The sequence below is a fragment of the Mytilus galloprovincialis genome, chromosome 1, assembly GCF_965363235.1.
Source record: "Mytilus galloprovincialis chromosome 1, xbMytGall1.hap1.1, whole genome shotgun sequence".
Lineage (NCBI taxonomy): Eukaryota > Metazoa > Mollusca > Bivalvia > Mytilida > Mytilidae > Mytilus > Mytilus galloprovincialis.
The window spans coordinates 31,472,897-31,496,691 of NC_134838.1; the positions used below are offsets into that span (position 1 = coordinate 31,472,897).

The window sequence follows — 23,795 nt, forward strand, 5'->3', positions numbered from 1 at the left end:
TGATGTTATTTATGTCTTATTGTCATTTTCTTTATTTTCTTTGGTTACATCTTCTGACATCAGACTCGGACTTCTCTTGAACTGAATTTTAATGTACGTATTGTTATGCGTTTACTTTTTTGCATTGGCTAGAGGTATAGGGGGAGGGTTGAGATGTCACAAACATGTTTAACCCCGCCGCCGCATTTTTGTATTATTTCAACTTTTAGTTTCTTGTGTACAATTTGGAGTTTAGTATGGCGTTCATTATCACTGAACTAGTATATATTTGTTTAGGGGCCAGCTGAAGGACGCCTCCGGGTGCGGGAATTTCTCGTTGCATTGAAGACCTGTTGGTGACCTTCTGCTGTTGTCTGCTCTATGGCCGGGTTGTTGTCTCTTTGGCACATTCCCCATTTCCATTCTCAATTTTATCTTACCCTTATGTTCTTTTTTAGCAATGGCGACCATGATCATTTACAAATCGAAACTTTGGATACAATTTATTAACAAGGTACTCTAAGGAACATTCAGTTAAAGTTTGCAGGTATTTGGACCAATATTGTGAAATAGTTTACAATTACGAAGACGGATGACACGCCAAGTGATGACATAAGCTCACATGGCCAAAATGAAATCATCCATTGGTAAATTTTACAGACACAATCAGGAGTTGGTCAACTGTTATGGAATATCAATTTCACAGATGATAGCTTATATGTTCCAAATGCTGTAACAAACCAGATGCTCCGCAGAGCGCAGCTTTATATGACCGCAGAGGTCGAACCCTGAACGGTTGGGATAGTATAGACACAACATTCAAGCTGGATACAGCTCTGAATTTGGATTGTGATTAAATAGTTGACACAGCAAAGGTTTCTGACACAGAATGAATGTGGTCTAATGAACTTAACCATTTGTTTTTGCTTTTGAGCAATTCACTATGCTGTTGAACATTAATCATCTCAAAAAATTGACCCCCCTCCCCCAATTATTTTTCACCTCCCCCTTTCCCTTATTCCAAAAAAGATCTCAATTCAAATTTCTAATGGAGTTTGCAACAATAACTACTCATTTAAATACATCATAAAATATCAAAATATAAAATGTCATACAGTCATGGTTAAAATTAATATCAATTAATAGTAACTTCTAAAAAAATAAATGGGGAATGTGTCCATAGGGACACAGATGATGCCCCTGCAAGCATATAACATTATAAAGGGACATAACTAAAGAACTGTAAAAGTGAAGCTGCCAAAAATTGAACTTAAACTGAGTTTAGAGGTAATAAGCATTATATACACATTTCATTAATTTAGGTGAGACAAACCTAAGTTAAGAGAACAGAAACTAAAAAATTCTTCAATTTTTTTCATTTGTAAAGGGGCATAACCCTAGAATGGTAATCAAAGTGCTTGTAATCACTAAATGGTAAAGACTGCTTTAATTTATCAGTTGGTAGTAAAGTGAATATTGCATTGTATATTGCATATAGCATTAATTGAAGTTGATTCAACTACTATTCTGGACAAAGAAAGATAACTCCAATTTTCAAAGAAGATTTCATATAGCATTGGTTTTAGGTGATTCAACAACCATTCTGTGCAAGAAAGATAACTCCAATTTATTGTCTTGAAACTACAAAAATGCTTGTTTTTGGCCCCTTTATGGCCCTTTAATCTTAGACTGTTTGCCCCATAACCCACAAAATATATCCAAACCTTCTTCTTATGGTATTTAACATTGTGGTACAATTTCAGAACAATTGAAATACTTATACACAACTTTTTGTACTGACACTAGATAAATGCTTGTTTTGGGCCCCTTTGGGCCCCTAATTCCTAAACCGTAGGGACCAACTCCAAAAATCAATCAATGTTAAAAATTTTATTGATTTCTATTTACTTATACTAAAGTTATTGTCTGGAAACGATCCGTCTTTGGATGACGCTGACATGATACCAATATACAACCGCAAATTTTTTTGCGGTCGTATAAAAATCCACCTCCCCTTTTGCAGAATGTGACCTACCAAATAAGACTTATAACTGGTTTGTAATAGCATGAACAGCACAATAAGTTTGATTGAGTCTTAATTTTATACATGGCAAGTGTTAGACATACATAGCAAGAGATAAAAATTATATGAATTATTATACATATGATAGATCCTAATGTAAAAGGTAAAAGTACCATAAGTACTTTGAACAAATTCATTGTTTACTGGATGGATTCCTTTGCAGATTGTTTCACTTTTGAATTCAACCAATAAGTTTCTTTGTTTACAATTCAAGACATTGCAGTAATACTTTCATTCCTAAAAATATATCAATAAGTTGACTTCTTCCTTCTTTAGTTAAGATATTACACTGTGGGCTATAGCGAACAGTGGCATGTGCATTTTTGATATTTCCTTTTTTAAGCTGCTCCGAGAATTGTCCACTGGTACGTAAAGATGTAACAGTAACCTGAAAAATAGTAACATATCATAACAGCATCTTCTTAAATCTTTGACAATACTTCTAACAAGCAAGGTCAAAAGTTAATATTTTGTTTTGGAATGTCCCTACATTGAATCCATACAATTATCACTTTATCTGAGTATTAGTATTGTAAAGTAAACTTTGTCATGTGACAGGTTATGCTTATAAATAGATGATAACCCTGTCACACACTTACTCTGACTCCATCTACTAACCTTGTTTTTTTCACATCCATGATAATCTGTTTTAAACCTAGACCTTTGAGTGTTCTGTGAGATTACTCAAGAATCATGCATCATCCATTAAAATAGTATGTTATCTAAATAATACTTTTAATTTCCCATGCAAGAACACTTCAAAAGCAAGGGCCTCAGACAAGACATACTTAATCAATTATATGATTCTTTCATCCATTCTCCTGATGACATTAAGTAATTACTAATTTCTCATAAACACTGCGGACTTCAATTAAATTTTTTAATTAGACTGTATGAAATAACATTAAGGATACCAATTTTACTGCACCAGATGTCAATGTCCACAAAAAATGTCTTTTCAATAATTGATGCTCAATTAAAACTAAGACCCATTGGTGTACTTCCACAGTTGTTTGCTCTATGGTCGGTTGTTATCTCTTTAACACATTCCCCATTTCCATTATCAATTTTATTTTAAGTTTGAACATCCAAAACCTCTTACAATCAATGAAGACCTGATCAAACCAAAAAGGACTTCCAGTATAGCAATATCATGACTAGAAATCAAAGCTTGAGTATGACAGGTATGTTAATGTCTACCAAGTTATGCTAGAGGTAAAAACATTTATTTATAGGTACCAATTTTACTGCACCAGATGAGTATTTCAACAGTCACTGTCTCTTCTATGATGCTTGAGGTCAAATTATTTTAAAAATCCTCTAAGAGTGCAGTTTCTGATTGATTTGTTTTCCTGAGCAATAGTATAAAACCAATAGCTGTGGCTAACTAAGTTAGCCTTTTATAGTTAAAGTTAATGGTCATCCAGTTAGTAACTGCACTGTACAGGTTTTTTATTATATTTTTTCTTTACCATGTTTTACCAATATATTTTTTTCATTCTGTGTAGCATAAATAAAGTCAATGTTTTTTTTTTCTTTAGAATTGATTCACATTTGGTCATACAAGGCATTTTATAGACTTAAGTACTATATGAATGGATGTGTATTTCATATATGATTAGATTCAGCAAATATAATTAACTCATATTGCTGATGCATAATACTGTGCAATTGAAGATTTCTTGCTATTACCCAATACTCACAGTGTTATTGAAGATTTTTTCTTGGTACTTTTAAAAAAAATTGATATTTCAAAAAAAATTAAGATAAACTGTTATCACAGTTATGATATGTCTTGCTCGTTGGTAATTTTGATTATGCAAATGTGGACATTAAAATAGCAATTACTTAACATGTTACATAAGTTGGGTAAATATTGAATCAAGACTGAGGTACTTGGCTAATCAATCTCAATTTGAATGAGAAGTGCCAATGCTATTACAACTGCATACCAAATATCATTGACTTATTATAAGTCATTCCCTTTAAACAAACCTAAAGACAAACATTAACTTGTAAACTATGTTAAAGTTTCAAAGTCAATGAACCATGAAGAGGGGGTGGAGATATAGGATCTCCATGGAAACAATACTTACAAATGCCAATAAATTTGAGTACCAAATACCATTGACTTAACATTAACATTTCATCTTAAACTGATCTAATCACAAAAAAATAATACATATAAACTAAGCAAAAGTTTCAAAGTCAATCATGTCAATCGACCATGACTGAAGGAATGGGCCAAAATGTTCTCCATGGAAATGAGATGTTCTAATGCTGATACAACTGAATACCAATTAACATTGGCCGACCACTAATGGTTCCCCCTGAACTGCCTTAATCACAAACTAATATATGTTACAATGTAACTAAGCAAAATTTTCAAAGTCAATAGACCATGACTTAGGGGGCAGAGCCAAATAATCTCCACGGAAATGAGATATGCCAATGCTTATACATCTGCATATTTAATATCATTGATCTACTACTAGTGGTTACCCATATACTGACCTAATCACAAACTAATACATGTATAAGAAGCAAAAGTTTTAAAGTCAATAGACCATGATTGAGGGGGGAGGGCCAAATAATCTCCATGGCAATGAGATGTGCCAATGCTAATACAACTGCATACCAAATATGATTGACCTACCACTTGTGGTTCACCATAAACTAGACCTAATCACAAACTAATACATTGTTGACGCCTCCGTTGTCGCCGTCGTTGATGCTGAAAACAGCATACCTACAATGTATGTTTCGCTTTTTGACTCTTTCAAGCGAGACACAAAATTGGAAAAAAATCTCCCCAAAATGTTTTGAGCCACTCCTTGGCTTAAATCGGTGTCGGAGATAATACCAACCTTTGTTCCTTGTACAATGAACCCAAATATACCATTAAAACCAAACACTGATGATGACAAGGCAGCTATCATTTCACCTGTATGTTGTCCCTGTATATTTGAACCAATATGACCCATGGTGTTTGAAGTTTTGTCGTCATCAGTTCTCCTTCTTTTTGACTTCGTACTTATATATTCACAGCTGTCTTTCTCTTCCTTAATCAATATATAGCATGTATAATGACTTAACTTAAAATCAAAGAACCTTAGTGAGCACGCTCACATACCCCACGTCCCCACATTGTCATTGGAGAAATTAAATAAGTATAAGAAAAAAAAATTGTATAAGAAAAAATATTGAATAATTATTTCCTGTCAATATACATAGTATGTCCTTATTATCTACAAAATTTCATGAAATTATGTTGTGTGTTTTCAGAGGAGTTGAGATGACAAACTGTTGCAGAAGTACATTGAAGCAAATAAGTTCAAAGGGGCATAACTCCTAGAAAAAAAATTGAACCGTAATTTCCTGTTGATATGCACATCTACATAGTATGTCCTTATTATCTACAAAGTTTCATAAAATTCTGTTGTGTGGTTTGAGAGGAGTTGCGATGACAAACTGTTGCAGTAGTACATTAAAGTAAATAAGTTCAAAGGGGCGTAACTCCTAGAAAAAAAATTGAATCGCAATTTCCCGTCAATATGCACAACTACATAGTATGTCCTTATTAGCTGAAAAGGTTTCGTGAAATTCTGTTGTGTGGTTTGAGAGGAGTTGCGATGACAAACTGTTGCAGTAGTACATTAAAGTAAATAAGTTCAAAGGGGCGTAACTCCTAGAAAAAAAATTGAATCGCAATTTCCCCTCGATATGCACAACTACATAGTATGTCCTTATTATCTGAAAAGGTTTCGTGAAATTCTGTTGTGTGGTTTGAGAGGAGTTGCGATGACAAACTGTTGCAGTAGTACATTAAAGTAAATAAGTTCAAAGGGGCGTAACTCCTAAAAAAAAAATGAATCGCAATTTCCCCTCGATATGCACAACTACATAGTATGTCCTTATTATCTGAAAAGGTTTCGTGAAATTCTGTTGTGTGGTTTGAGAGGAGTTGCGATGACAAACTGTTGCAGTAGTACATTAAAGTAAATAAGTTCAAAGGGGCGTAACTCCTAGAAAAAAAATTGAATCGCAATTTCCCCTCGATATGAACAACTACATAGTATGTCCTTATTATCTGAAAAGGTTTCGTGAAATTCTGTTGTGTGGTTTGAGAGGACGGACGGACGGACGGACGGACGGACGGACGGACGGACGGACGGGTCAAAAACATTATACCCTCCGCAACTTCGTTGCGTGGGGTATAATAATAATACATAAACTACTTCTCATATATAAGAATATTGCCTAACATTTCAATACAACCATAATAGAAGGAAAATAAGCTGGGTATCATTAACAAAACTACCAACCTATATGTTATATTGTGGCAAAATTTTTGAAAAAATTATGGTTTTGAAGATATTGTAATATTCGGCTCAACGGTATTTGGCACAATTCTTGAGTACACATAAAAGTAAGAAGATGTACCATGTGATATATGTTTTCCACTGAGACAAATCTCCACAAGTGACCAAATGACACAGAAATGAACAAAGCTTATAGGTTACTGTATGATTTTCAACTTTTTTCATTTCGAGATTTGTCAGTTGCATCGTTTTATTTTTGTGATTCACAATTTCACAGGAATCTATGAATTTTTTTTATAAAATGACTTTGAAACACTACCATGGTGATTTTTATCTTAAAAAAAGTGTTAAAAATCGACCAGAAAAAAACAATTTTTCATTAATTGTTGGTTCATTAATGTACATAAAGATTAAATCTATAAGATATTTAATGTACAATTGAACCTTTTCATTTGTTTGCTTGCAAAAATACAAAAAATAATAAACAGAGAAGAATTGTCTAATCAAACTACAAGGATTATGGGTAATTAATCACACGTTTGATAATAATATGTGTAGACTTCATGCTTATATATCTGTCATATTTGATTTTGTAAATTGTTTTGTTATAAATGCAGCTGTTAGCTTTCTCAATTAAACTGTTTCATATTTTTCATGGCCAGAGCCTTTTGTATTTGTATATACGGTGTGGGTTTTTTCTCATTGTTGAAGGCAGTATGCTATCATTTGCCTATACCGATATTTAATAACATCCATTTCATTTGAACTTGGTGAATACTAATAGTATTCTCATTGGCAATCAGCATCTCTTTACTTTTATACAGAAGTTATATTCGTATTTCAATTCTAACAGTGAAAAAAAACAAAATAAAACTGCTGTGAAAATTTCCCTTTTTACACCAAATAAAGCATATTTAACTTTTTGCTAAATTTGAACTTTAATATGACCGTAAAAAACTTGCCTGATTGACTACAAATATATTCATATCAGCAAGAATCACATATACATATATATATTTCAAGATAACAAAATGTTTAATGGTAATGAAAATCAGGATATTTAGACAATATCAGTCAGGGGACTTTTTAAATCACTTATTTGAGTAGCAAATTCGAAGTTTTGTCACAAATTGTAATTTTGTAGTTTTACCAAAATTTTAAACACATAGGTTTAAATAATATCTTTTCATTAATAAAATTGAAAAAAAATGAACTTTTTGCTTCTTTTACAATGTTTTAAGTAGCCAGGTTTATGCCGTTGATGCTATCATTTAGCTGCAAATTCTATTTTAGTTGAAAAAATGCTATAAAAATGGCTTTACATAATGAACTGATACTTTCTTCATGTTCTTACTAGATTTTTCCCAGCAGTGGAAGTATTTTTCCTGTAAAGTTCAAGGTTTCATCTTTCAGATTATGTAATAAAATTCTACTGTTCACTGTAAAAATTTCACTGTTCGGGGGTGTTGAAATTAGTGGGGGTTATTAAAATAATGATACTTAAAGAAGTGAATTTTTGGAAGGAAATTGAGGTATGATACTTAAACAAGTGATTTTTATGTCATTATCCTAGAAACTGTTCAAGGTCATCATCTGAAATGACCTGGTCATCCTATCAACACAGATGTTAGTTCTGATAATTTTAGAAACATAATTAGTCCCTGGATCATTAGTATTCTATATTTAAAGCTAAAATAAAATTAAATAACTAATTATAGTGATTAATTTGTGCTACTTAAATAGGTGATTATTAAAGAATGACAACTCTTACTTCCAACCATTATGGAAGTAAGGTTACTTGAATCAGTGATTTAGAAAATCACTCATTTAAGAAAGTCCCCTGAATGAATATACGTATAGTGTCTTGAAATATGAAATTTATCTGTATGAGGCTTAGAAACGGGGGAAATGCAAGGTTTTACCGAGCATTTCCCCTGTTTCGTGCCGAATACATTTTTAAGACACTATACGTATATTGTCTTTATACTGAAATCGATAAAAAAATAAAAAGTATATGGAACAAAAATATTGTTTAAAAAAAGTGTTTGGAATTTCCCTCTTGGGGTACCATTTTGGGGTATTTCACTATGAGCGTAGTTCAGGCAGTAAGACATTGACATTTTAAGGAATTAGAAAGGGGAAATGAATTTAATTAATAACATTTAATAAACATGGTTATATATTACCAATTTGAAGACGTAACAAGTTTAAATTCATAAACTTTTGACCATTGTTACTACACGTTGTCATGTTTGTGACGTGACGTTGTTGATGAAATACAGTAGTTCTGGTAAGTAGGCGGGGTTTATAGGTTAGTTGAGGTCATTGACGTATAAAGCTAACGTTTATACGTATAGCTTTATACGTATAGTAAAATAGCTGATTGCAGTATAAAACACCATTACTATCTTTGAATGCTGTAATTGAAGCTTGTTTTAACATCATATCATGCTAGAAAGGAGGGATCGGTTGATTAGTAGGAATTTAATTTATAAAGAAAGCTCTGTAAAGTATGATTCAAGCCAAGAATGGTAAACTGGTCTAGTACATTAAGAAAATTCATACAAACAGGTGTCATCTTATTTCAAAATATAGGTCACAATGATCAGATAATATAAAATCCAAAAGATTACCTCAACATGAACCACTGCTATTACTTTCTCAGTAAACTGAAGGACATCTGTTGGGAAAAATTTACATATCACTGCATCAGGTTCTGATCTAATAGTTTTGGTTCCAACAGTCATGTTGTATGCTTGGAAATTATTATCATCACTGTAAATAAATATTCTGTAATCTTACTTTTGATGCATAACACAGATTTAAAACTAGAATGATACAATCAGAAGTACAGATTTACTTTTGTTAGAAAAAACAGATTTGTTAATCTATATATATTTCAAATTCATGTACTTCATGTTTCAATTTGAGATAAATATCTTCAATTTTTGCATGCAAATTTTGAAATATATATAAAAGTTATAATCATTTATTTGGTTCATTGTGCATACATCCTTTCATACAATAGCATTTCATGTTCTTCAATGTCAGAAACCTTCCTGTTAGAGCATGATTGAATGGATTATTGCTATGAATAACTTATTAACTTCAACTTACATTATCATTAGTTCAAAAATCCTTACAAAGGATAAGAAAAGATCCTGGAACATTTTGTTTGTTAAGTCCATTTTTTTTCTGTTGTTGGTCATAATTAATAACTGATCAGAAAAGTTCTTTAGTCTGTAAAATATTCTAAAAAAGATCAAAATAAAATGATACATTCTTCGTTGTTCTTTAGACAATCATTGATTTCATAACAGAACAAAATGGTGCATTATCTAAGTTAATAAACAGCTGCGCCATGAGTGTTATTAAAGAATAAACAGTAATAACTTCTAAATGTCATATCAGTAAATTTATAAAAAATTAAAGGAATATTATCTTAATAGATATAAATCAGTCACCAAAGTTTAATGAAAAGTGCTAAAAGCACTTTGGGGATGTCTGAAAACTTGAAAATTTTATGTCTTTCTGTAACATCACTGTCTTTAAAAGTTTAGGTGGGGGATTCAGTGCTCACACCTTGTATTGTCAAACTTTGTCACATTCTTTATGTGCCTGTCCAAAGTCAGAATCCTGTAATTCACAGGTAACTATCTGTCTGTAATATTTGTTCCTAGTCCCTCATGAAAATTAAAATCTGATTATTGTCTGAATTTGTCTGAAAATGTCTGAATCATTTCTGAAATTGTCTTACATGATAAATGATGTCTGAATTTTTCTGAATCCTGATATTTCTATTCTGACTTCATGCTGACAGTTCTGAATTTCTGCTGAATATTTTTGAATCATTAAGAATTTTATTCAGACAAATTAAGAACTTCTGAGAAGTGTCTGAATTGTTCTGAAAGTGTCAGAAATATATTTATAAGAATGGAAGACAAATTAAAATCTGTATGTATCAGTAAGAATATGATTCAGACAAATTCAGAACTTCTGAAAAATGTCTTAATTTTTTCTAAATGTGTCAGAACTAATGTTTAATGGTTTTAGCATACACCTTTTGACTTACATATAGATGTAGCTCAGTTGTTGAAAGTTCATCTATGACCTTCAGTTGCTTACATTACATTTCAGTTGTCTCTGGTGTACAGTTGACTCATTGACAATCATACGACATCTCCTTATTTCTATACATGTAATCATATTTTTACCTTTAGCGGCATAGAAATAAAATAAATATATCATAAATCTGATTTACTGAAAAGAGCATTGCAAATTGCAATTAGTCTTTTTGGTACTCTTTATCTACTTAAGATTGTCCAGTCAATCCTTCTTTACCCAAAACTAGTGTTCTTAATTCTTACTAAACCAAATGATTTGTACATGTAATGATATTCCAACCAAGATTAATCCTTATGACAAAAGCTTGTAGATTCAATCTATTTAATTTTGATGACAGAGACACAAATAAGTCAAATCATGTTAAGATTTCTCAATAAGGTTAAAGCCTCAATCCTACTTATTCATGGTAATAGCATTCAAACATCATTCACAGTATTTGTAACCTTAACTGACCTTTACAAGTCAAAAGCTGTCAACAAAGACCTCAAATCAAGAGACCCTAGGTCTCTAACACTTACAAATGTATGGTTTATGAGTTACACTTGCATTGTAATAATGTCATATACCAAGTATACAGAAAGGGAAATACTCTCTGACATACATCACCATATTGTCATAAATGGTCATTGTCAAAAATATTTGTTAATTTGTCAGAATGTAACAAATAAGTAGGAAACATATATATATATATATATATCAATATCTTTTGTCTTTGTCAAGGAGTACAATGTAGTTCATGTAATAATAAAAGAACAAAGTTCAAAAGGCCTCTGCATTGCACATATTTTATCTTTCTAAGGGCAATAACTCTAAACTGAAATAAATATATATAGTCGCCGTCAGCTGAAATTCGTAGCGGTTATCAGTAAAAATAATCTAAACTATCAATCGCGTTCACTCGAGATATAGTTTTTCACATTCCATTCATAAATCGCAAAAAGAAAAACCACTACTGACCTACCTTTTAAGTGATCGCACTGTAATAATCCTGACCTTCACTTTTTCATAGACGATTTTGAATGGTGGAATCGGCCATTGTTTTTACCGGAAGTGTTTCCGTGGAGTTCAATTTCATAAAATTTGCATAAAGCGCGGGAAACCTTATCACATCAATGAAAAGAACATTTCAGGAAACTGCGTACAGTGTCGAATGTCATATGTAAACAAATGATCCTCATAGAAACGAAGATGGCGGAATTACAATGGAAAATATTCTGGAAAAAGTGAAGGTCAGGATTATTACAGTGCGATCACTTAAAAGGTAGGTCAGTAGTGGTTTTTCTTTATGCGATTTATGAATAGAATGTGAAAAACTGTATCTCGAGTGAACGCGATTGATAGTTTAGATTATTTTTACCGATAACCGCTACGAATTTCAGCTGACGGCGACTATAGGTTATGCCCAAATAACTGATGGTGTCCAGTGATGATTTATAACCTGACCACTGTCAGTCCTTCACAGGCCTTATTCAGAATGATTAAATGGTTACACTCTATTCATTCAGTGTCTAAAAGTTATTCTAATATGACGTGCTTCTTTCGCTTTGTAAACAACACTGTGATAAAATTCTCGATATATCTATACTTAGCGCAGACTCCAAGATGTACACAAATGGCTGTTTAAATATGCCTCCCACGTAAATCCACATGTATCGTAACCTATGTGTAAATGGTTGTGGATTTCGCTGTGTCAACAATTACAATTGAATAAAACCCTACAGAACATTTATTCTGATTCTGACGCATAACAAAAAGAATTTACACATTAGAGAACGGAAAAATGGACAAAAACAAAATAAATTAAAATTCCGCGAAATTCCAGTAATGATTTTGGCGCATTAACGTCATTTCAAAACATGACGTCATACGAATGAAAACGTCAAAGCTGAAGGTTTTTCTATTGCGTTTACCTTCTAAACTCGGATACAATTGCATTAAAATAAAGTATTGAGGTAGGTGTTGCTTGTTTTCTGTTCTATTGCATTATTCACACATTTACTGATTTCAGCAAGTCAACATGGCGGCTCCTTGGTTACAACATGTCAACAGTGAATTTGACGGTAGCTTACGATAAAAAATGTAAATTCAAAATTGCAAATGTTGGGTTTACTGAGAAGTAAAAAAAGTAATCACATTTTTTTTCTAGCGGTTAGTTAAGGAATCATTCTTGCAGATTTATTAGATTTGTTTTACATTTATCGTACAGTGGGTAAAATAGAACAGCCACACACATGGTATACCCATCATCGCATCAGTTTTTTAATGATCGTATTTGTCCTATTAGAATCGAAATAATTCATGGAAGCCATAGATTTGTTGGAAATTTACACATGGCCTGGGCCGTGATATTCGAATTTTATCCTGAGCGTTATGGCTTCCATGAATTATTTCTTAATCCATCCAGAGATTATTATCCTTTATCTTGAAGATATTTAAGGGTTATCAAGTATCCCTTTGATAGGAGTTGTCTTATGAATATCTATCCTCTATACACTTGTCTTGATGCTTAAAATGGAATTACATTGTACATGTACATAGTCAACTAGTCTTGAAATATTGTTAGAAATACTCAAATAGACCCCCCCCCCCCCCCCGACCCCCCACCCCCCACTTTCAAACCAAAAAAAAACACGCAAACTCATACAGTAGTACTCATTGACATAAAAAGATGATTTTACAAGGAATAAAGTTTCATAAATTGTTCAAATAAGGCTTTGGGCATGTTGGAGTTTGGAATATAGCGGAATTAATTTTAGAGTGTCATGCTCATATTGGTGATTTCAAATTTGTGCAAAGTTTTGATTGTTCTATTTTATATACACTTAAGAGCTCAAACATAAATAAGTCTGAATCTGCTTTTGATTCATAGAGGTCTAAATTTGTAAGTTTTAGGATTTGTCTCCCTTTAATGCAAGACAAAATATATACAACTCTGCCTCATAATCTATATAGAAAAAATTGACACACCTTATTAGATGGGCAATTAAAAAGTCAGAATATGTAGTTTATTGAATATTGACTTTCAATAAAACTTTAAATTGAATTGCTGACGTCAGACAGACAGAAAGTAACCATAATATGTCCTGTCTAAAGACAGGACTAGATTTATTTCAATAACATGTTTATTAAGTCTGAGCTATGACTTAATTGATATAATATGTTTAAAAGAAACAATTTTAGATTTAGATCTATGATTTTTCTTGAATTGATTATAAAAAAGAAGATGTGGTATGATTGCCAATGAGACAACTGTCCACAAGAGTCCAAAATGACACAGACATTAACAACTATAGGTCACCCTACGGCCTTAAACAAAGAGCAAAGCCAATACCGCATAGTCAGCTATAAAAGGCCCCGATATGACAATGTAATTAAAACAACTCAAACGAGAAAACTGACGGCCTTATATGTATAAAAAAAATGAACGAAAAACAAATATGTAACACATTTAAACAAACGACAACCACTGAATTACAGGCTCCTGACTTGGGACAGGCACATCCATAAATAATGTGGCGGGGTTAAACATGTTAGCGGGATCCCAACCCTCCCCCTAACCTGGGAGAGTGGTATATTAAACAGTACAACATGAGTTTTCTTTGATGTGCAACAGATATGACAGTTCAAAGTCTTTTTAAAAAAATTAGACAAAGAACATGTTAGTTGAGGTGAAATTGGCAGTTAATTGGATAAGATATATAAATGAAGGAAATGAGCGTAATAATGAACTTTTATTTAGTATTGTAAACAGATATATCATGTTAAGGAGGGGTATTGGCGAAAAATACCATTGGAGAAAATGTTAAATTTCATGAGTTGAAGATGAAAGAAATTTATTCTCAAGACTAGTATTATTTGCAAATACCCCTCAAGAACAGGGTCGTAGCTAGAAAGAAACGATGTGCAAGCAGATACATGTACCACCGAGCAGAGCGAGGCAAACAATTTTTAGGACCCTTTTATGCAGAAAAATGTTTGTTTTTCCGGTTTTCGGTCATAGGACGGTGAAAGAGGAGCTATATGTAGATAGGACTTATAAAAAATTTATGAATTTAAAACTACATGTATTAATAAATCTTCTGAATAGAGTAATACATAAACAACACATATTTGTGATACAGAATTTACTCAAAATTGTCTAAAATCTGCTCTTCAGGTCTAGGCAGAAATAAACTTCTCTTTTACTTTAATTGTCAATATTCACACTGAAATGCCGATGAATATGCAGTAATGCTAGTAAAAATGTAACTGTCGTCGTTCATTGTTGATAGTACATTTGTTTTCAACATTCGCAAAAAATAATGAGACTTTCCAATACTGTTTTGGCGTGTTTGCAGGGTGATTGGCTCTGGTAGTCTGTCGACCACATCGTCTCGGCATATTTTCAACAATATCGAAGGGTTCTGATAATTCTAATGCCGATTGGTACATCTCATTCCAACTGATGAACCGTACACTGTAAAATGTGCTCCAAAAACTACATGTCTTGACTGAGTATTACAAATTCAAATCTTGTAAAAGATACAAGTTACTGTCTGATTTTGTCATAATCTCCAATAAAACTTTTATTTTGAAACCAAATGCTGTTATTTAATGATATTTCATCAATTAAAAAAGTGACAACATAGGTGTTTCCTTTAACATTCAATCTATAAATTTTTATTTTGCCATTTTATTTTTGCATGCCGAATCGATGTGCAGGCAACTGCGTGTTAAAATATAGGGAGCTACGCGCCTGAAGAAACGCACCTGAAGAACATGCTATATCTGTTTAATTACACCGATTGTTAATTTTCAAAAACGCAGTGATGATTGAGAAGTTACAAGCGTCCAGTCAGATAGAGTATTTTTTGGCAAAAACCACGGTTGAGAGGCTAAAAAAGGTAATCCTTTTTGCATATACCCCGGCGGCGTTAAAAATGAAAGATATTCATTTGATAACAGTAAATTGGTGAAAAATACACTAGCTATCAACCAATAAAAACCCAGGATTCTTACATAAGGTGTAATTATCAAGTAAATTTGTATCTAGGCCTTCATTCTTATTTGTAGCAAGGAATCTTTTATGTTCATGTACATTTTAACAAGGAAAGAATGTACCTTGCCATATATATATTCAGAAGTAAATGTAAGTTGCAAATCTTCCAATTAATCATTAATTGCTATATGTAACTGTACATGTGTGCAACTTACTTGTAACATTGTAATTGGACTCTTCTTTTAAGGAATAACTGTAAACTGTATAAAAGGATAGACTAAATCTCTCAGCTGGCAAAATATTGAAATTATTTTTTTTTCTTGGTCAAATTTTTTTTAAAGGTCATCTTGATTTCAAATTATACAGAATACAAAGCACCTCTATACCAGGGTCACATTATTTACATGTACATGTACATGTATTAAAGTAAAATGAGGACAAATATATATCTTTTTTCAAATTTTTCCAAGGCTGTTCCCTCCCCAAATCAAATAGCATTCCATTTAATACATTTGTACATGATATATGCAGCTTTAATTATATAAACATGATAAATGACCAACAATCCTTTGAAAGAAAAAATGATCTGGTGCAAATGTACATGTCACGTGGCAAATATTTCACTCACATTCAGGACATAATAAAATTATTAAACTATAATTCCAATATGCCTCTATCATGTCTATACAAAATGGTATTTTCACAATTTACCTCATAGTTCAGATGTTTTTATATGCCTTGTTGCCCAACTGCCTAACAAGAGTAGCATTACAATTTTGTACATGTACATGTAGGTGAGTTGGTCAGGAGGGTATGGCAGTTGGGCAAGTTGTATTGCTTCAGCTGTATATATATCATCATACATATCTAATCAGTCAGGCACTGGTGGTAAGCGGATGGTCCTAACTAAAAGTTACGAGTTACGACCATCCGGAGATGGGAGACAACTCTAGGGATAAGTTTTTCTTTTCCGATTTTCATGCAGTAAAAGGTTCATTTGAGCCAAACCGCTTGTCTCACATACACTTATCGTGAGTGCGTTGATATGGAAACCAAATTTGATAGACAAAATCATTCTAATTTTCGTAAAATAGTCATTCAAAAGTTCGAGCATGATGGTCGTAACTTTAAATGTGTGATGGTCGTAAATCCAACTATAATATTTTGGATGATGGTCGTAACTTTGAAAGATGACCGTAACTCGAGTATTTAGACAATTTTTAGATGTCATATATAATTTGTTACAAACAATAGTATTTGTTACTATGATAATGGTATGCAGAAATTGAGCTAGAAAATTATTAAACAAACACAGTTCTGATGTATTCCAAACGCTCATCATTTAGGAGTAACAGTGAAAACTTATCAACTTGCATTAAGCCTAAAAGTATGTTAGGGTTGAGTATTAATATTTTTTTACTGTACGTTAAGGCATAAAATTATTAAATGCACGTGTATTCCCTTATATTTTTTTTTATTTTCGACTTTTTTTTTTATCTGCAATCATGTCGGCAGGTGAAATTATTAAACGTACAATTCTGAACAATCATTTTTAACTTTTAATCAGCTATGCAGTTTTATAAACTATAGGCCTTCAAATATTCGGCTTTTGGTGGTTCATGCGGAAATTAAATCCACAAATACACTTCGGAGTCCTGGGTTGAGATCAATATCGTAGCTGCTACGTAGATTTTGACTATTGAAGGTGTAGCTATAGTCTAGTTGCTACAAAGATATTGATAGCAACTACGTAGCCGCTAAGATATTGAACTCAACTCAGGATTTTTAAACGTGCTGTCTTTATTTTTTATCGATTACATAACAATTATATATTGCGGTATATCATTGATATTAGTTATAAGTATTGGTACGGAATGAAAACTGAACCATGGTGTCGCAATGCACATTGTATTAACCTCGAAATTAGGAATATTGTTGATATATATTTTACACTGCTACACGTTTGTAGCCAGACTTAAGCTTGTAACCAGGATAATATGTCAGAGACTTAGGTAGAACTAAAGGTACTGCGGCAACTATCACATACAAACCCCACGGTATGCAGGTTGAACAGTATGTGTATGTTATATGTTTATATTGTATGAATGGCTACACGCTACTCATGGACTTCGTAATGGACATAACTTTCCACCTTATCATCAGCTTGATTTCACCCAATAACAATATGACTTCTAAAAATCCAGGCTAAAAATAAAGTGTATGTTCTTTAACTCAGGTACGGACCTGCGAATTCGCGGGAATAGTCTAGTCTAGATAATGACCTTCATAACCTATCAATATTAACTTTTAGATTATTTTGATTCCTTATTAATGCTCTTTCGACTTAATGTATCAATCTTAAATTGTAGATTTCAAAAAATCAGCTAGTAGGTACATCCTCAAAAAGTATTTACAATGTTTATCTTTTCAAAAGATGCAAAATCTAAAGAAGAAAAAAAAACATGTATTTTATGTGATGTCCAATTTATTAAAAATGCCTTTCCTTAAAATCATTTATTTTGTAATTAAAAATGATTTGATACATTTCGTGCTTTTTATTTTCAACTAAGAATTATCATAACCAAGGCTGTGTTTCTTGTTTTAAAATGAATTCTCCACTTTTGAGAAATTTACATTGTTAATGAATTTAATCGCTTACATTAGGCCAATTAAAATTAATTGATAGATTTTCATCCCCGCCCGCCCCAATGAAATCGGCCCGCCCCGAATTTTTTTATTTCATAAAATTTACGATTTCCGGATTTTGTACATTTCCGTTACCGGTACCCGTTAAAATTTCGTTTCATTCAAAGCTACCTGTTTTAAATTTCGGTTTTGTACCTCGAGTAAATCTAACCAAAATGATTAAGTCGACATATTCTGCTGCTCTATGATGACAACATCATCTTCCGAGAGTAAAGATTGATTACGAGAATGACATGAAATATTCATGTTACAAGAAACACTCTGTTTCCAAGACCGCAAATCACGGTATGTCACAAATTTCTGTGATTAGAAAACTGCGGATTTTTTTATTTATGCAATGGCTTTGTGTCAGGAAATTTAAACCGTGAATGATATCCAAAGCGCCAGATTCGTGGAAACCATTGATACAGAAAACATGACTGGATTAAAGATATTAAAACACAAGCACAAACTTGTTAGATTTATGACCGTATTTTGAATTTAAAAAGTTGACTAACATACGCATTTTATTTTTATGTTGACAAACAGCAAATGTCCCAATACACATAAAAGAGTCATTAAACAACTTTTTTTTTTTATTAAGTTCAAGTTTTACATAGTAATTATATTTTCATCTTGCATAAGTACCAACCCAATTATTTCAACACTGTTCGAGTTTTCATTTTATTCTGTACTCATAATAAATGTGTTGCATACCAATGCATTTGCTTCATTTTAATGGAATACAAACCATCGTTTTGAAACCCTAATACATTTAGTGAAGGTAGTCCAACTGTAGAGAGCATTTCTCAAACGTTTTTTGTTGTTTAGTTTTTAAAGCCGCAATTAGATAGTATTTATTTAAGGATTTGAAAAATTATGTAAGATTCCTCATACTTGTGTATACATGATATAAGCTTATATCATTACACTTGCATATATGAAGAACTCGTCACAAAAAGGTTTCATATGAAATAAAATTTAAAAAATAAAATCCTCCCACCCACCCCATTTTTTTCAAAAATTTGGATGAAAATCTACTAATTAATTTTAGTTGGCCTTAATTCAACTATTTGCCTCTGGTTAGTTTTATACATTATACTTTCAGTATATATGACTGTCATTTCATTTTGTATTGTTTCGTTCGATTCGTTCCAATTTTCTTCCGTTTCGCACTTTACAAGTATCCTCTCTTCACCCCTTTTAGTTTTTATCATTGGTGAAAACAACGTACTTTCACAATAATATAATATAATATATTCATATAATAAAAGACACGTTTAAAACTCTTGACTTGCCTTGTTCGGTCCAAAACATTTTACCAATTTGAAACTTTAATCAAAATTCCCCCAAACTAATATCTGAAAACTTTTTTAAAATTTTGAATTGATAAGTGTTACACGGATTGAAATTGCTTTATTTTACGTTGTATGTAAAAATTTTAAAAATTCTTCAGAAATACGTCATATAATATATGAATACAATAATAGACACATTTAAAACTCTTGACTTGCCTTACTCGGTCTTATTTAAAACAGAGTTACGACCATCACAAATTTTCGTTACGACCATCCTCAACATTTTTGGTTTTTTTTGTTACGACCATCATTTTCGAATTTTTGAATGACTATTTTACGAAAATTGGAATGTTTTAATGCATCAAATTTGATTTCAATATCACCTAACCACCGAATAGTATGTATGAGACAAGCGGTTTGACTCAAATGAACATTTTACCGCACGAAAATCGGAAAAGAAAAGTTTATCCCCAGAGTTGTCTCCCATCTCCGGATGGTCGTAACTTTTAGTTACGACCATCCGCTTACCACCAGTGGTCAGGGGACTTACTTAAATGAGTGATTTTCTAAATCACTGATTCAAGTAACATTGTGTTCATAAAGGTTGGAAGTTAGAGTTGTCTTTCTTTAATAATCACCTATTTAAGTAGCACAAATTAATCACTAGAAGAAGTGATTTAATCTTATTGTAGCTTTAAATATAGAATACTAATGATCCAGGGACTAATTGTGTTTCTAAACTTATCAGAACCAACATCTGCATAATCTGTGTTGTCTAGGATGACCAGGTCATGTCAGGTGATGACATTGTACTGAATCTAGGATAAGGACATAAAAATCACTTGTTTAAGTATCATACCTCAATTTCCTTCCAAAAAATCACTTCTTTAAGTATCACTATTCTTATAACCCCCACTAATTTCAACACCCCCGAACAGTGAAATTTTTATCGCGAACAGTAGAATTTTATTACATAATCTGAAAGATAAAACCTTGAACTTTACAGGAAAAATACTCCCACTGCTGGGAAAAATCTGTAAAGAAAGTATCAGTTCATTAAGTAAGGCCATTATTATAGCATTTTATCCACTAAAATAGAATTTGCAGCTAAATTATTGCACCAAAGGCATAAACCTTTTTACTTAAAAAAGCAAAAAGTTATTTTTTTTCAATTTTACTAATGAAAAAATAATATAAATACAACCATACAAATAGTAAGCAAATACATATAAAAAAAGATGTGGTATGATTGCCAATGAGACAATTCTCCACAAGAGACCAAAATGACACAGAAATTAACAACTACAAGTCACCATATGGCCATCAACAATGAGCAAAGCCAATACCCTATCATCAGCTGTAAAAAGCCCCGAAATAACAATATAAAACAATTCAAACGAGAAAACCAACGGCCTTAGTTATGTACCAAAAATTATACAAAAAGCGACTATGTAACACACAAACAAACGACAACCACTGAATTACAGGCTCGTCATGTTATCAAATCTTTATATCATCTCCCATTTAGAAAAAAACACATGAAAAAATGAACCTATAATGTGTTGCTCTCCTAGCTACAAAGTGAATCAAAAATCAAAGATGTGGAACATATTCGATCATAATCTTTTGGTAACTAATGCAATTACTGTCTCTTCCATGCCCATCTTGAACATAAAAACTAAATATTGAATAAACAATACTCCTAATGCTCAAGTTGGTTGTCATCGTGCAACGCCGTTAATAACACCATATAGGAAAACATAGAACTCCCTTTTGTCATAAGTAACTGTCAAACATCAAAACATACTATCCACACTCATCTGTGTCCACACTTGTACTAATGAAAAGATATTATCTAAACCTATGTGTTTAAAATTTTAGTAAAACTACAAAATCACAATTTATGACAAAATTTCGAATTTGCTACTTAAATAAGTGATTTAAAAATCACTCATTTAAGTAAGTCCCCTGACTGCTAATTGACTATATTTAATATGAAACAATCATGTACATTTAGATTTACTACATTGTCATGATTGTACTTACTTTTGACAAGTGGTTTCCTTAGTTTTATAAGTTTTGTCATTCTCTTCACAACAATTTTTCAACCAACTTCTGTCAGGACTGTATTTAGATTCCATTGTATATTCAGCAAATGATTTTGTTTCAATATCTTTATTGAATCTATATAAGGAGGCCACATCCAAATCTTCCATATCTTCACAATTAACAGGTAACATTTCATTTAGTGTAAATTTAAAGCACTCTTTTTTATTTTTCAAATGCAAATCGTTACTTTTACAAAGAGGAAACTGTTTCTTTAAGTAGCGAGTGATAACTTGTTTATCCCCTTTGAAAAACTCTCTAAAACCCATTTCAAATACGTCATCAGGTGAGATTTCTAAAAAAGTCTCTATATGTAGACGAGTAAGTTCTTTTTCGTTTGTCCACGAACTTGTACTTTTGCCAAGATAAGAACTTTCGTTAGAACTAGAAGGTGTGTTGTTACTTGGCGAAGATATACATGTATTCAGAGAAGCCATATTAGCATACACTCGCGTTACTGTTTAAAAAAAAACTCCTTTTCTCCTGGTTATTTTGAAGTGCTTTGATGGTGTTACTTTGATGAGCCGATCTTCATGCTGTTATCACAACTGTATTTTGGTCCTTTTTTTTTGTTCGTAAATTTTCAGGGTAATATAAGTAGAGGGAAAACAACGTAAAAATGATGGACAAAAAATGATTACATGTTTCGCACATCTCTCCATCCTAGGAGCACCATCTTGAAATCTGCGAATCTGTAAGACACACCCTCCAAATCAGACTTTAAAGTATCATTCGGAGGAATGATTACCATCATCACCTATAGAATTACCATTTAAATACTCAAACTATCCTGTCTCTATTTGATGTGTACGTAGGTAGTGTAATTTCTTATGTATGCGAAGTCTGGGGATTTTATAAAGGTGATGATGTCGAAAAAGTTCATTTGCATTTTTGCAAAAGAAAACTTGGTGTTAAACAGTCTACAAATTCTGCAATGATATACATGGAACTAGGAAGACTTCCAATAGTCGTTAAACGGAAAATCCAAATTTTTAATTATTGCGGGTTCAAAATTATGTCAACAAATAACTGTATTTAAAGCTCCGTATACAAAGAAATGTGTATCGATATTGATAGAAAACGTTCAAAATTTGTAAATTGGACAAAGTTAATCAGAGATGAACTAAACAACATTGGACTTGGAGATATGTGGATTAAATAATCAGACCTCGTATTTGATATTGAATTCCCTCTTATTAAAAAACGACTTTTAGATATTAAAAAAACAGGAGATGTATTCGTTACTTGATAGCAGTTGCAAGTGCCGTATCTATAAATACATTATAAACAGTTTTGATTTACAATTATATTTGACAAAATTAAGAGATATTCTAATGCAAAGCAAGTTCATAATTAAATTTCAATCATTATTTCAGTGTAAAATCTTCATTAAAGAAAATTCCGCGAAAATATGTTATCTTCTTTGGTCCCTACAATAGGTGACGTCATAGGTATGCTTCCGGCGTCAAACATAAACACCGGGCGTTTTCTGGCTTCTGTGCCGCTTCAGAATGAATTAAAATTTGATAAAAAGAAGATTTTTAGGTGCAACATGTGAGTTTTTTTGGCTTATTATTGTAGAAATTACATGTCAATACATTCAGCAATTCAAAATGTCGGCTTCCTTAGTTACAGACAAGGAGATAGAGAATTTTACGCTAACTGTCATCCAATCAGAACCATTGATACAAAATAATTGCATTAGAATATTCCTTTAGTGTACCGAAGAGCTCTTTCAAAAATAAGACTTTCTTCTCATTCATTAGCAGTTGAAACTGGACGCTACCAAAGCATTGAGTTGTCACGTCGTATATGTACAATTTGCCTTCAGTGTATTGAAGACGAATTCTATTTCATCTTAGTGTGTCCGAAATATAAGGAACTTAGAGTAAAATTCACAAAGAAATATTACTGGTTTAGACCAAGTGTGTTTAAATTTATTGAACTTTTAAGTTTAAAGAACATCAAATAGTTAACCAATTTAGGAAAATACACTTTACTGCATTTAAAATCAGAGACAATATTACATGAACATTCTCGGTCTGTTAACTTGTTTACTAAGAAATTTTATATTGACACCGACGAACTGTAAAGTTCAAGGTAATAAAGAATTTGAATTTGAAGTCAGGATTCTACTTCGTCAACATTATCTCCCATTATGCTAGTTATTTTTTACAATCGTAGAAATGGCAGCCATTGTAGAGAAGACGCGCTCTTGA

The 23,795-nt window shown here is 32.1% G+C and overlaps 1 protein-coding gene across 2 annotated transcripts; it reads right to left on the minus strand.

The window, feature by feature from the left end:
• Positions 1–466: 466 nt before the first annotated feature.
• LOC143071450 (uncharacterized) lies at positions 467–22,196 on the minus strand. Of its 2 annotated transcripts, XM_076245742.1 has the most exons (6): positions 21,517–22,196; positions 15,703–15,747; positions 9,502–9,636; positions 9,018–9,159; positions 4,930–5,124; positions 467–2,450 (listed from the first exon to the last, which is right to left on the minus strand). In XM_076245742.1, exons 1-6 carry the CDS (start codon positions 22,011–22,013, stop codon positions 2,265–2,267), a joined length of 1,200 nt encoding a protein of 399 aa, XP_076101857.1. In that variant the 5' UTR covers positions 22,014–22,196; the 3' UTR covers positions 467–2,264. The 2 variants fall into 2 exon arrangements, with proteins under 2 accessions (XP_076101857.1, XP_076101867.1); XM_076245752.1 differs by lacking the exon at positions 15,703–15,747 and having other exon boundaries at positions 21,517–22,195.
• Between the last annotated feature and the right edge of the window lie 1,599 nt (positions 22,197–23,795).

Bases quoted from the DNA above. Each gene is read 5' to 3' on its own strand.
- LOC143071450 (XM_076245742.1), bottom strand. From the start codon at position 22,013: ATGGCTTCTCTGAATACATGTATATCTTCGCCAAGTAACAACACACCT. The intron at 15,748-21,516 runs GTAAGTACAATC...CCTTTTATACAG, and splicing joins AAGGAAACCACTTGTCAAAA to TTTACAGTTATTCCTTAAAA. The intron at 2,451-4,929 runs GTTGGTATTATC...ACTATTTTTCAG, and splicing joins TCATTGTACAAGGAACAAAG to GTTACTGTTACATCTTTACG.